This window comes from Musca vetustissima, unplaced genomic scaffold (genome assembly GCF_032173495.1).
Source record: "Musca vetustissima isolate MV318-11 ecotype Yass unplaced genomic scaffold, APGP_CSIRO_Mvet_v1 utg4841, whole genome shotgun sequence".
Taxonomy (NCBI): Eukaryota; Metazoa; Arthropoda; class Insecta; order Diptera; family Muscidae; genus Musca; species Musca vetustissima.
The window spans coordinates 134,950-150,023 of NW_026875877.1; the positions used below are offsets into that span (position 1 = coordinate 134,950).

The 15,074-nt window shown below is 35.0% G+C and overlaps 1 protein-coding gene across 1 annotated transcript in view; it reads left to right on the top strand.

Moving 5' to 3' along the window:
- Positions 1–3,063: 3,063 nt before the first annotated feature.
- The window catches only part of LOC133338404 (inverted formin-2-like), a gene marked incomplete at its 3' end in the record, with an annotated part of 39,921 nt that continues 27,910 nt past the window's right edge, over positions 3,064–15,074 (top strand). Inside the window, exons 1-2 of the mRNA XM_061546579.1 lie at positions 3,064–3,246; positions 6,197–6,356. Coding sequence (XP_061402563.1) covers positions 3,064–3,246; positions 6,197–6,356 — 343 coding nt within the window. The remainder of the gene's footprint in view (positions 3,247–6,196; positions 6,357–15,074) is intronic.

Here is a 15,074-nt window from a genome sequence, read left to right on the forward strand (position 1 = left end):
CAGAATACGTAGACACCTGTAAGTATTAAAGGAAACTCCCACATCCGAGTTCATACATTGAAAGGTCAAACACTCCTCTTGGATGTACTATCAACTTCTCGAGTCTATCCTTCAGGAGCCATAGAATAAACATTTTGTAATTTTGCACACATAAAAGTCTGGGTCAACTTGACCAGCTAAATATTGGCCGATCTTCTTAAAAGCAGCGATGCTTATTCCATGCTCAGACCCTTTTCTCTGTGTAAAATTTCGTGATATTCTGGTCATAACTGTGGCCTCTAGAGCGACCAGAAAAACAGACAAAAATAAATTTGTTGGTCCATTTCATCCCGTATGTATTAACCGATCATTTCCAAAAATAGGGGTCTTCATTGGCCAGAACCCGTACTACATGCAAAATTTCGTGACGATTGTTCCAGAACTGTGGCCTGTATAATAGTTACAAATTAAAATGGACAGACGAATGGACAGAAATGTCTAGATCGGCTCAGCAAGCCGAGATATGACGATCAATATACTAAAAGATATTTTGAAATTACGCGAAAATATCTGGAAATTCACTCTTTGCTTGGAAAATGCGTCAAAAATCTTTAAAAATATGGTTATGTGTATACGTGAACCTATATTGACAAATTTCTGCATAGAATCCGAAACACAAATTTACAACCCCTCAAAATCTTTACCTTTACGAAAAATCTTGACGATACCGTTATATGGGAAATATGTCAAATATAACCTATTTACAAAATTTCATGTCAATCGGACATAGAATTTTTCTTGGATAGCATTTATATTGAGTCGAAGATAAATATACGTGGGATCTATAAATATATCTGAACTGATTTGAATAAAACTAAGCACTAGCCACTCTAGCCTCAAGTTGTTATACCATACAAATAAGAACATATAAGAGTGCTATATCTAAATCTCAGCCGAATGGAATAGAACATTCGTCATTATAACTGCCGTTGCTATTACACTCAATTTCGTGTTAATAAGACAGACGCGGCGTATTTCGTGAGCCATTTACATGAAATCAGACGAAATAATATTTCTAATATTTCATTAAGATTCGTCTTTGACGCAATTCGATGAGTTGTGTCAAATTTCCTTGCAATTAGATTACCATTTTGACCTATACTTCAACGGACCTATCAAAATTGACTCGTGATTATACATTCCAAATTACCTTATCAGGTACCAACATAATCAATATGATGTTTGTGGACCTCAAACCTTCAAAATACAATGGAGATGTTTTTGGCCCTATTGCATATACGATTATATATGCAATAGGGTGGTGTACAGGTTAATAATATTGTCCGATCTTATATTTAAATTTTCACATAATCTTCTAAAAATATTGGGATATTTCTAAAGGTTTGACCTTTTCTCATGTTAGATACCAAACATGCGCCGGTCTGTGCAATCTCAACTTCTTAATCTACACAAGTGTTAAAAAAAAACAATATTAGAATTTCAATAAAGGATTTTTATTGAACGCCTACCAAAAACGAATTCACCGCCCTTTTTTAAACAGAATTTCAAAAAACTACGTTCATATTTTATTAAAGCAACGTTGAAAAGATTTATCAACGCTTCAATAAACCAGACAATGGCCTTTAGAGGCGGTTCAAAGAATTTGTTGGTGCGTCGTGCGTGTGTGTTATTTCTTACCCATTTCATTTTTTATGAATGAAACAAATAAATATTATTATTGACTATTAATGAAATTGGTGTTCTGTTGATAAAGCCAAACAAGATCAAATACTAAAAACAAAACCAAACACAACATTTTTATTCCAACAATTAATTTATGATGATCACGAAAATCCCATTCACAAGAAGAGAGAGAGATATTCTCATTGGTGTTGTCCAAGTTGTCAAAGCAACTAAAAATATGAATAACAATAACAACAAATGCCGACTTTCCACAACAATACATATAAGGTGCTGTCTTGAAAACCAAAAGAAGAAAAAACAACAAATTCTAGTAAAGGCCGCCAGACCTCCCAATAATGAATGACTCGATTTGGTCTCTGGTGGCCAAGATCAAAAGCATTGTGTGGATCAGCCAGTCAGTCGTTCGATGACCGGTCAAGCAAACACACCACAAATGCCGAAGCATTCGAGCTTGTTCAATGGCAATAAATTAATTAAAATCGAACCCCAAAAAGCAGGCGTGCACACACACTCACACGCTCACACACCAACCAACCAGAATATCACATTAAGAATTCAACAGCGGGCCAATAAACACAAAGCCATTGGCATTGTCGACAACGCCAACACAAGATCAGTGCTATCAGCATTTTACATCTGTAATTATCACAACAAAAAACCAAAACAACAACAACAATAATCTATTGTAAATTAATAATAAGTTTTAGTGAAATAACAACAATTACATCAACAGAATATAAATATTATTACAATTCTAAAGATTATTTTTTAATATCTAGGGAATTGATTTGAAACTCACATGTTTTTGTATCGAAATCCTTTAAATTAATTTTTTTGTTATTGTTTTTCTTTTTTCCTTCTAGACTGCAGTATTTTCCCTCACCTACAGAGAATACCCCACCCAGATTTCGTTTAAGAATTGGGAACAGGCACCGCAGCAACAAATACCCGTCATGTCACTGCAGACAACAACTACAACAACAGTAGCAACAACACCAAGAACATATATTATTGCATATGAACTAATTAAAAATTCCAAAGGAGTAATTACAACAAATGACAACACGTTCTAGACATTTGTCGTTGCCGGCATCAAACAATCACATCCAAAGCCAACCAACTTACTTGCATTGTGGCTGTTGTTGTTTTAATTGTCAATTACACGGCACCCCTAAAACACTAAATGCAGTTGGGAAAAATACATATCGAAGGAATTTTATTTGGAACCTTAACTGAGAAGAACAGAAATACAAAACGATATTAAACCCCTAAAATTAACTATTCGAACTTTGAACACATCACAAACTATAACAACCCACAACAAGGAACGTGCCCGCTCTAGACATAGTCTACGCGGAGCCTTTTTTCATCGTCACCACTATGGACTCACGCATCGGCCTGGATTACATTGTCGAAAATCGTGATTATATTTCGAAATTAGGTACTGCATTAGATACCAACAATGCCGTAGTTAAAAAACAAGTATTCGAATTACTATCAGCGTTATGTGCATATAATGCCGATGGTTATACTCGTGCCATAGAAACATTAGAATTTTATAAGGTATGTACCGTTATGTTATATATTTATAACAATCTTTTAAAAAATCTTTCTTTATATAGAAATCTTTTAAGAAATCTTTGACAAATTTAGGAAAGAAAAAATATTCAATAGATAGAAGACTTTTTACTGAAACATTCCATAAATAGAAGAATTTAAGGTGAAATTTCGGTAGACAAAAAATTTATTTATTTAGAAAGGAGACTGAAATACCTCTTTTATTCACTCTTATAACTTATTTCTCGTTATATAATTAATAATGTAATTCCAAATATCAAATATCAACACTTTTGATGACATTTATTATGGAAACGTCGAAAAAGTTTCTCTCATAAAAGCTTCAGTGATGTAAAAGGGCGGATATGGGATATATATTTAATGGGATCTAAATATTCTTATACCCTATACAACTATGTTGTAAGGGTACTATAGCTTTGTGTGACCCAAGAGTTTATAATGTCCCGAAATATTGGCATTAGACCCAGCTTTTAGATACCGATCATATCTCGATCAAGACATGTGCGTCGGTCCGTCTGTTCGTTATAATTTGTAAACAAAGTACACCCACAGTTATAAAGCGATGTTCACATAATTTTGCTTCTAGATTTGTTTCTTGCCAAAGACAACCCCTATTTTTTGGTAATTGTGAATTTTCAGGTCGCTCTAGATCCTACAAGTTTGACCATGTATGTCCGATTGACACAAAAAATTACATAGAATACTTATTGTTAAATTTGATTCCGATGTTTGTAAACATAACGCAAAATTTCATTTAAATTTATTCCAAAGAGTTGCCTCTTGTCCGATCAACTTGATTTCTATAAATACTGTCCATACCCTGATATTTGAGACATGACCTGTGGCATAAGAAAAAATGCCAATGAAAAAAGTATTTAAATTCCAGACTTATAATGCGGGTACTTCTTTACATACCAACACGTCAAAAGTCTATGTCAAAACGTGGACATACATAGAAAAACGTCTACAAGAGCGTATTTCACCCCAAGAGAACCCGGAAAGAGTTTATAATGTCGCGAAATATTGGCCCCAGACCCAGCTTTTAGGATACCGATCATATCTCGATAAAGACATGTGTGTCCGTCCGTCTGTTCGTTATAATTTGCAATAGCAGTACATCCAGTAAAGCGATGTTCACATAGTTTTGCTTCTAGATTTATTTCTTACCAAAGACGACACCTATTTTTGGTAATTTTATATTTTTCAGGTCGCTCTAGATCCTACAAGTTTGACCAGATATGTCCGATTGATACCAAAAATTACATAGAATACTCATTGTTAAATTTTGTTCCGATGTTTGTAAATTTCATTTAATTTTATTCCAAAGAGCAATTTCTGTAAGATCAACTTGATATCTTGGAGTCTAATAATTTTTTTTATTGAAATCTATTGTTGAGGCGAGGGATTTGCTCTTCTCCTCGCCGTGGGTGTTGTGGTGGATAGGGGAGATCAATGTATTAACTCGTTGGAGCGGGGGTTAAGATCTCAACAACGACAAGAATTCCCAAGCAGTTAATGGTGTATGGAAAAGAAAGTTCAAATTTACATATTCCAATGGGAGAAAATGTCAAGCACTCTGCACTCTATGCACTGGCATCTGCACTCTACGGTCTCCGCTGAGGGAACTTGCCGAGGAGATGCCCGTGGTGTCAATCAGCAGACGTGATTGACTGAGCTCGGGAAGTTGAGTCAGAACGTATCAAACTTATACACCTATTTTATTCTGAGATTTTTTTAATAGAAATTTTTCGGTACGTACCCTGTGGGCTGAGAATAATTTCTATGGAAAACTATCCATTTCTAAGGGAACTTATCCATCACCTGGGATCTCAATGTTCTATAGAATTTCATACATGTCCTGGACCTGAGAAAGTTATTTATATTAAAATATGAAAACTCCGAGGCTTGAGAAAAGTGTCTATAAAAACTGTCCATACCCTGATATTTGAGACATGACCATGGTCGAACTTCTGAAAACCCTTCATTAAATGTCAAAACGTAAAAGTCTGGGCCATATGTTTATTCCGTAAAAGTGTGGGCCATAGGTTTATTTTAGATAATTGATATATGCATGTGGTTTTTATATATTCATTATAGGTTCATGCTTTGACATACTTCCAATTTAAAGGTCCCGCCTCCTGTTTGGTATGTTCCAGTCCCACTTTCAAAGCGATATGACCATAAGTGGGCAAGTCGGATATTGAGAGAATATAAGACCTCCTGAAATATCAACGTTTTTGGCATAGCCCACATAGGATTCGCGCCTTTTTGGGTGTTTTTAAGATTAAAGCTGAATTTACCTATATATATATACATATTTATTTAGTATTTCGTTGGTTCAGACGTAAAAAATCTACTGGAAACAATAAAAAGTGAGGTTCCATGCTTTGGATAAAGTCGATCGCAATTTAAAGGTCAACCTCAGTCCCGTTATGTTCTAGCCTAAGGTTCCAATTTTCAATGAGATATGGTAATAAGTATTCAGTTCGGATGTCCAGAGATAAGAAAACCTCTTGGTTTTCAGTTCGGATGTCCAGAGATATGAAAACCTCTTGGTTTTCTTCATTCAGAAGAAAATATTTTTAACACAAAGTATTCATATAACACCACACACAATGTTCAATATTTTGTATTTTTGGTTCTCAGGGGGGTTTGAGAGGGTTTAGTAACAAATTTTTAAATAATTTTCAGTTCTGCTTAGAATGTGAGAATCCACTATAATAAACATAAATTAGAAGAAAAACCTATCATCTTGAGAATTACTTATTCCGAAAATTGGGACTAACAATATTTTTTACTTGTTCTAAATATAAATGATTTGCGAAGTTCCTTAAAAAATTCACTAATTTTCTAGAATTTCTTTTTAGAGGGTTTTATTCATAGTTTAATTCTAACATATATATTTACTAATTTTCTTCTTCCCAAATTCTTACAGAATCTCAAAAATGAACGCTACCGTTTTAAAATTGTCATCAACGAATTGGAAAAAGCAACGAACATTGAATATCAGGTCGCCCTATTGGCATTCATTAATTGTGTGATAATATCGGCGGCATCATTGCAAGATCGAATACGAATACGCAATGAATTTATAGGTAAGTCGATAAAAGCAAAAATAAATTATTAAAAATTAAAAACAAGTGGATATGGAATTATGAAATCGTATCTTCATATTTTGACCTTTTGACCAAAGCAGACACTAAAAAACTATTTTCTGGTATCCATCGACATTTAAGGGTTTTTGTTTTTGTTCGAGTGAGTCGTCTTCTTTTGTTAATATATTTTTAATATCTTTATTTTTAAATATCTTATCCCAAAAGCTATTTGTGGGTGATAAGAAATAAAAATAAACAAAATAAAAGTTCAAGTTCCCGCATTGCAAACACCTAAACATTATGCGGGTTAATAACATTCACAAGATTTTGTTTTGGTTGTATCTGAGAGAGACGTCTATTGGAGTCATCATTGCTACACAATTTCATAGATTACGGATGTTTGTTAACTTTGCAAATACTTTGCCTGGCGCAATGTAGCACTTTGTATTGGCAGACGAATAGAAGATGTTTGGTTAAATGGACGGACGGACAGACAGCAAATAAAACCACCAAATGACAAACCGATCATAAACAAAACAACAATTGTTCACTATTTATTTTATGAATATATATGTGTGTTTTTTTCGCTTCTTAATCAATTGATGTTGACCGCAGATCAAAACGCAATAGTTACGCACAGTGGTTTGATTTGATATGCAAAAATTAAATTAAATATAAAAATGTATATGGTATATATACCTTGAAAAATTCGCCGAATAATAAATATTAGTGATCGGGAGAAAATGCTATGGCCATTTAGCCATGTTTGGGACAGACGTATGAAAGTTTGTATATTGATTGATTCTACTCTTAGGAGGTTTGGTACTGAAACCGGGTATATTACAGTACTCGTCTTAACGGTACCTCAACATTTTGAAGTGATATGATAATGTGCCCAAAAGCATTTTCACATCCCAATCGATTTAAGTTAAGAAATTTTCTGACGAAGAGGCTGCAATTTAGAATTCAGGAATCTTAATTGGTACAAAAAAACTTCTTTGCAGAAAATAGAGGTCTCGACAGATTTAAGTATTCCGATAGCGCTAGGAACATTTCCTTATCGAAGTAGCTGCAAACAGTCTTCTGTATACGTTATTTAGTTAATACAGACTCTATATAAGGATACCGCCCCATTTTAAGTATTGGGTCCCTCGTGGCTTGGTATTCCGAGTTCCGGATGTATACTAATTTCTTCACAGAAATTTGTCAATTTATGTCCATGCCTGACATGGTTCCCATATTAACACCCGTCCGATACATTTTAGGTTGTTTTGAGGTCCTAAGCGTATTTTTTAATCGAAGTGGATGTAATTTCGTATTTTGGGTTCTTCGTAGGTAAAATACTTCTTCACAGAAATATTGAATATAGATTAATGTTTCAACGTAGTCCCAAATTAAAAGTCCAGACTCATTTTCGGTATGTTCTAGCCTCAGGTCTTCTTCCGTCAGGTTCTAGTCTCACGTTCTAGCCTCAGGTCTTACTTCCGTCGGGTTCTAGTCTCACTTTTCTCAGGTTCTAGTCTCAGTTTCAAAGCATTATAGCCATAAGTAGGCAGTTCGGATGTTCAGCCCCCATATATAGGACCCACACCATTTTCGATGTTTTAAAGATTCTAGTCGAATTCACCAACCTATGTGTCTACAAATTAGTATTCCTTTTGTTCAGAAAATTAAAAAAATTCGGATACCATAAAAATGTGTTGTGCTCTGTTTGGTCATAATCGTACAGTTGGTGGAAGAAGTGCCTACCACTATCTTACGGTATATCACATTGCATTATTGAATTCATTAAACTGTATTTGGTGTACTCTTGTCGTGATAATCCGCTTAGAGTGTAATGAAAAAGAAAATATTCGCGAGTTAGTTCCGAACAGGGGTTTCAAGTCAATGTAAACAATACAGCACATGGAGGTACGACAAACTATACAAAATTATGTGGATGTGCAGAACTTCTTTGCCAGTTAAACTCCTAATAAAAAAAGAAAACCAGTGAGCGGAGCAGTTTAGTCGGACGGGGCCGACCATATAATACCCGACACAACTTCCACGAAAATCAAAAAAATCTTTTTGCACCCTCCTGAAACCCGACTAAAGGTCAACAAATATTACTAATATTTAGTAGACGAGGGCTGTACTTATCCAGATTCTCTTTACCGTGGGTTATGTTGTGATGTTGGGCTTTCAATTGTGGCCTATAGATCGACCTCATCCCCCCAAAAAAAATAACACAAAGTCCACTTCAACCCAAAATTATTATCTGATCATCACCGAAAATTATAAGCGTTGTCCTTGACAATAACTGGAATCTCATAGAAATCAAAGCGATCAGCGCTATATTTCCGCCTTCTAGTGTGGTTTTGGGTTACTAAATAATGTCTGAATACGTAAGCACCTGTAAATATTTATGTGTAACTCCCACATCTGAATACATACGACCATATAATTGGTATCAATTTAAAGGTCAACCACTCCTCTTGAACATACTATCAACTTCTCGGGTCTAGGTCGTTCAGGGACAAATATATACGCCATACAATACACATTTTGACATTTTCACACAAAAGTCAGGGTCCATTTGACCCCCTAAATATTGACAGATCCTTATCTAAACAGGCATGCTAATTCTTTGGCCTGAATATGAGAATCCACTATGCAAAAATTCCATGCAAAAATTCGCGGCGTTTGGGCCTTAATTGCGGCCTCTGTAGCGACCAGAAAATCAGACAAAAATAAAGTTTTTAGTCCATTTCATCCCCTAAATATTAACCGATCTTTTCCAAAAACAATAGGGCTCTTCAATGGCCAGAACCCATACTACATGCAAAATTTCTGTGGCCTGTATTGTGCTTACAAATTATAATGGACAGACGGACGGACGGACACACATGTCTAGATCGACTCAGCTAGTCGGGATATGACGATCGGTATACCTCAAGTTGGGTCTAGGACCAATATTTCGCGGCGTTACAAACTTTTGGGGCTGCACAAAGCTATAATACCCTGACAACATAGTTGTGTAGGGTATAAAAATACAGAACACTTCCAACCTGAACCACTGTCATATAGGTGCGGGAGTTTAAGGTGGCATTGCTGCCATCATTATGACCATTGTTGTGACAGACAGCCAGCAACAGTTGTATATGTCCATATATACGTATGCAGCTTGAATGATGTTTTGACTTAACAACACTAACCTTGACCAACAGCATTACCCCGGCCGACGGCCGTCAAGCATCTAGACATACATCCATACATTGTTGTATTTGCGTAAAATGAGCCTGGAGCCACATGAAATGAGTATCGTACAATGTGTCGATTCGTAAACAAACCAATAAGCACGTGTTCATGATTGAAAAAATAGCTTTAAATTACACTTAACATAATTTTGTTTCAAATAAATAGCAAATGTCAAACCACTCATACACACAGACATACACGCGCAGTCATTTACATGAAACGCATGCTTTGTAATATTAGGAGGGAGATTCGATCACAATCGCACCGCTTCGCCATCACCTTTATTTTGTTATGCAAAAATATAGTTTCCAATTGATTTGTGGTTTTTAGCAGTTACACAGACGTTCAACGTCATCTGTCTGCCACGATTTGCGGGCATGATTATCAACAAAATGCAGCTTCCGGCCTTCTAAATACAGAAAATTGTTAATAAATAAAAATGTGAGATTTTGTTATTGTTTTTTGGTGGCAAACAATGATATCGGGAATAAATTTAATTTCACCTGTTTTGTTTGAAAATATTTTTTCCAAATAAAAATGATGCCGTTTTTGGTAAACATTGAAACACATTGACGTTGGCCAATTTATTGAACAATTAAATGTGCCATATTAGGATTTGTAATTTTCGTTGTTGCATTGCCATTAACTGCAATGACTGTGTTGTGTGTTTGTGTATGTTCTTTATTGTACATTGCTAAGGAAATGCAATATTTTGCAAAAAATGTTAATAACAAAAATATTAAATCCTTTTGTTGTTGTTGCTTGTTTCTTGGCAGTCAATATAATTTCCAGAAGTATACGCCATAACATGGAGGAAATATATTTGTTTGTCATATCGTTTGCAATCATTTAAAAATGTACACCTCATTAGGTGTTCGAATTTGAAATGAAAATTTGTAAATCCGATATCAAGCGAATGAAATATTCGATTTGATCCAAATTTGAACATCGTAATATTTTTATCAAACCTAGGTCGTCAACCCTTCCTGATACCTGGCCCACAAAACGTCAAAATTTAAATACTTGTAGATTTCATATAAAGCGGTTGGAGTGCCCTTGATTACACATCGGACTTTTTACCAAACCTGCATTAAATTTGAAAATTCTGCCTATATGACAATTTGTCCTGGAATGTTGGATCCAGCAGGGTCCTAATATGAAATATCTTAATATTTATACCAATCTCAAATGTATTTAAACTAACTGTTACAACTTTGCTAAATGTTATGTTTAATAACAAAAACATCCCTACAGATTATTTCCGTAGACCTCCGCTATCAAATATAAGTGTAGAAAGCGAATATCATAGACTGAGGGTATATATTTGACGTCAAACCCGACAGAAACTTTTTTGTTTGCTAACGACTTCAGCGAACATTATTCTATCGAATTTCATTGAAAAAACGTCGTTATCTGATATATCGATGTCTACACCACCGATCAACATTTTTTCATTTGAAATAGAAAGGAAACCCGTTAGAAAAAGTCGCTATATTTCCGATTTTTTGCGGAATTTTTCAACAGTAGAGAAATTTGTAGTTTTTAGCAGGGCTTGGAAACTTTATATTCTTCGGGGAAATGTTTTACCATTTGAGTTAATTTAGAATTTCTGAGAGGCTAAGTGATGTTCTGGCATTTAACATTTTGTTGGTCTTATCTGAATTTGCATACGCTTTAGATATATGTTGGCTTTTCGAGATCTAAGAATGTGTGAAAGACAGCGAAACGTTGGAACATTTCCTAAGCCACTTCCCAGCTTTTTCAAACTTCGAACCCAATTTTTGGTAAATGATACCTTTCACAACCTAAATGACATGAGGGGATGTAATGCAAAGGACTGAAGGACTTCACTGAGAACACGTAATTCCTAAAATATAGGGAGACCAATCTCAAGATGTTTTTTCTATTTTTTTTTTTTATCTGGAGCGCCCTACTACGGACATATGGTGTCATAAACCTCTCTCTTTTTCCTAACATACCAAAAAATAGCTTTCGTTGGTATTTCAGTTTGCTAGAGAGTAACAAAAATTTTTTGGTAGGTATGGATCTTTTGTAGATATTTTAAAAGTTATACCCGCATTTTACTAACAAATTGACTTCTCTGAGGAATTAATTCCTTTTTAGAGAAAAAAACCCTCATATAAAATTCTCGCCAAAATAGGCACTTCGGACTATAATTTTGTTTTTCTAAATAAAGTTTTGAAATTCTTGCATTCAAAATAACCACTACAGATGTACTGAAGTTGTGCCAGAAATTTGAATCATTTTTTTAGATATTTTTCAGTTTCTCCTTTAATTTGATGAATTTTCTCCTTCTGATCCAATAGAAGTAATTAAAATTTCTATTCGACATTTAGAACTGTAAAGTGCAAGCAGTTGCCAGATGTTTATGTTTTGTGTTTAATTAACTTTAAATTGTTTAACCGACTGATGTTTACTGTGGCCGGGGTTTCCCAACATTACTAACCCTCCATAATCCGGATTATGGGGTGTATGTTCTCCTTACGTTATGGGGAGGAGGCCCCCTCGGTCGGCAGGGGCTGGTAAGAGTGGCGTGGGAACGATCGAAATAAAAACAAGTGAAAAAGCGTTAAGTTCGGCCGGGCCGAACTTTGGATACCCTCCACCATAGATATACTGACAGGTACTAGAAATGAAAATATAGGGAACATACCAAAAAGTGGACCTATACCGACATTTCTAAAAAGGGATTATGTAAACAAAAATAAAAAATCAGAAATTTTTAATGGATAATTATACCCTCAGATTTATCGCTACTGAGGGTGTATACACTTTAACACGGTGAAAATGTGGCTAATCGAAATATTGGTTCTAGACCCCACGTTTCTTTGGACCAAATCCGTTTCAAAAAAATTAGATTTCATCCAAACTTTGTCCATTTTATTATTTCTTCCAATCATAGTTCAAATTCGAAAATGGGGAATATCGGTCCACTTCTTCTGGAACCTCCATACAGGGGCTAGGTCTAAATGCGGGTTATAGTTCATTATCGAACCTTATGTTACTTGTTTATCTCGACATCCTCCGCAGGTGAAATGATTACATCAGAGACTTAGAACCAAACTCAAAACGCGTAACAAATCAGTTAGGGAGATTTGGTACCATATACGACTACAAAATACCAATTTGCAGCAAATTCGGTTGAATAACGCGTTCAAGAACCCCAAAATACCGAAAATTTGGGGTACCCTTATATGGGGGCTATCCAAAAAATGGACCTATATTTATAATTTTCTGTGGAGACATTTAGTACCCAATAAGAACCCAATGTAGCAAATTTCAGCGAATTCGGTTGCAAAACGCGCTCAAGAACCCCTAAATACCGAAAATTGAGGGGTACCGTTATATGGGGGTACCAGAAAAAATTGACCTATATTTATAATTTTTAGTAGGGAGATTTGGTACTTAATAAGAACTCAAAGTACCAAATTTCAGCGAATTCGGTTGAAAAACACGCTCAAGAACCCATAAATACCGAAAATTGGGAAGTACCCTTATATGGGAGCTATGCCTAAACGTAGACCGATATAGCCCATCTTCGAACTTGACCTGCCGTCAGACGAAAGACGACTATATGCAAAATTTTGAGGCTCTATCTCAATTCGTTTAGACGCTAGAGTGATTACAACAGACAGACGGACAGACGGACATGGCTAAATCGTCATAGAATTTTACGCTAATCAAGAATATATATACTTTATAGGGTCGGAAATGAATATTTCGATGCGTTACAAACGGAAAAACAAAACTAATATACCCTCCATACTATGGTGGAGGGTATAAAAAAGTGATAGTAGTCAGTTTTGGATATCCTATAATTCTAGTTAAATCTCATCAGAAGAAAAAGTCTATAAATATTTTTCAAAACAAAAGTCAGGCTAATCTTATAGGCACGTTGCTTTAAAAACGTTATCTATGGCTATTATCCACACCCTGAGATCCACTTTCCGTGTAATATGATGAATACAAAATTCCCCTCACACCCAGACACTTGTTAAGCAAAATGTGCCATTATTTTCAATTATTATTATTATGCAATAAATGGAAAATTATTTATAATTAATTATTTAATGATATATTGTCACAGCTATCGGCAAAATAAAAGTCTGTAGTTGTTTCTTTCGAAACAGGTCATTTCAATTGTTTCAACTATCCGCACAAGTGATAGTAATTTTCAATATTTATTTATTGCCAGATCTTGAACTTTGTTAAATTGTTTTTGTTTTTTTGGTTTTGATGCCATGAATTCAGAGATTTGAATTCATTCATTCTCATAGATGATAGTTTCGCTTCAAAGACCACCACCGATACCAGAATATCACACACACACACTGCCACATCAATGAGTGTGGTTTCGAGTGCGCCAATCTATGCGCAGAGATTCATTTACATTTTGAATTAGATGTCATGCAAAACAATAAATTATCGTGTAACGAACAATTTATCATTTAATTGAATTATTCGACCCAAAGCAATACAAATAAATAAAATAAAGAGACACGAGCTTGTTGTTGTCTAGGCGGATGCGATGCGTTGTCGTTCCTACGATCATGCATTTTGATAAAAATCTAGAAAGCTGTGATTTTGTATTTCTTGAGATAAAACTGAATTGATATAATAAAATTTGTTTATAATAAAGGGTCTTCTTTTACGCTCATTTTTCATTGTGGCTAATGGAGTTATTAGTAAATATCATCATCAATTAAAGACAAAGTTTTGATGAATATTGAATCATTTCTTTTCAGTAAAATATTGTCTACATTGTTTGTGGGATGATAATGATCTCGCTGCTGAACCCGAAAGCTTTGTTGCTTTTGCCACAATTGCCGGTTGAATAAACTTGCCGCAACTGGCCTTGTGGGAGTTTACGTTACTATGGATTGGAAAATAAAATTCTATAACTCTGTGTCCTTCAATAAATATAGATTTTAAATTGATGTTCAATATTTAACAATGGGGAATAAAAATGTTCTTTATATGGAATTGTATGTGGTGGCGTCAATGAAATTGAAAAACCACAGTTGTATTGTGTTTATTGGTATTCAGTTGTGGGGAAAATGTCCTGGTATTAAATAAAAATAGAACCTTAAGGGGACTCAGTCATAGTTGTGTAGGGTATAATTATTATTATGCCCTACACAACTATGTTGTCAGGGTATTATAGCTTTGTGCAGCCCCAAGAGTTTGTAACGCCGCGAAATATTGATCCTAGACCCACCTTTAAGTACCGATCGTCATATCTCGACTAGCTGAGTCGATCTAGATATGAGTGTCCGTCCGTCCGTCTGTCCATTATAATTTGTAAACACGATACAGGCCACAGTTATAGACCAATCTTTACGAAATTTTGCATGTAGGATGGGTTCTGCCCAATGAAGACCCCTATTGTTTTTGGTAAAGGTCAGTTAATATTTAGGGGATGAAATGGACAAAATACTTAATTTTTTTCGGTTTTTCTGG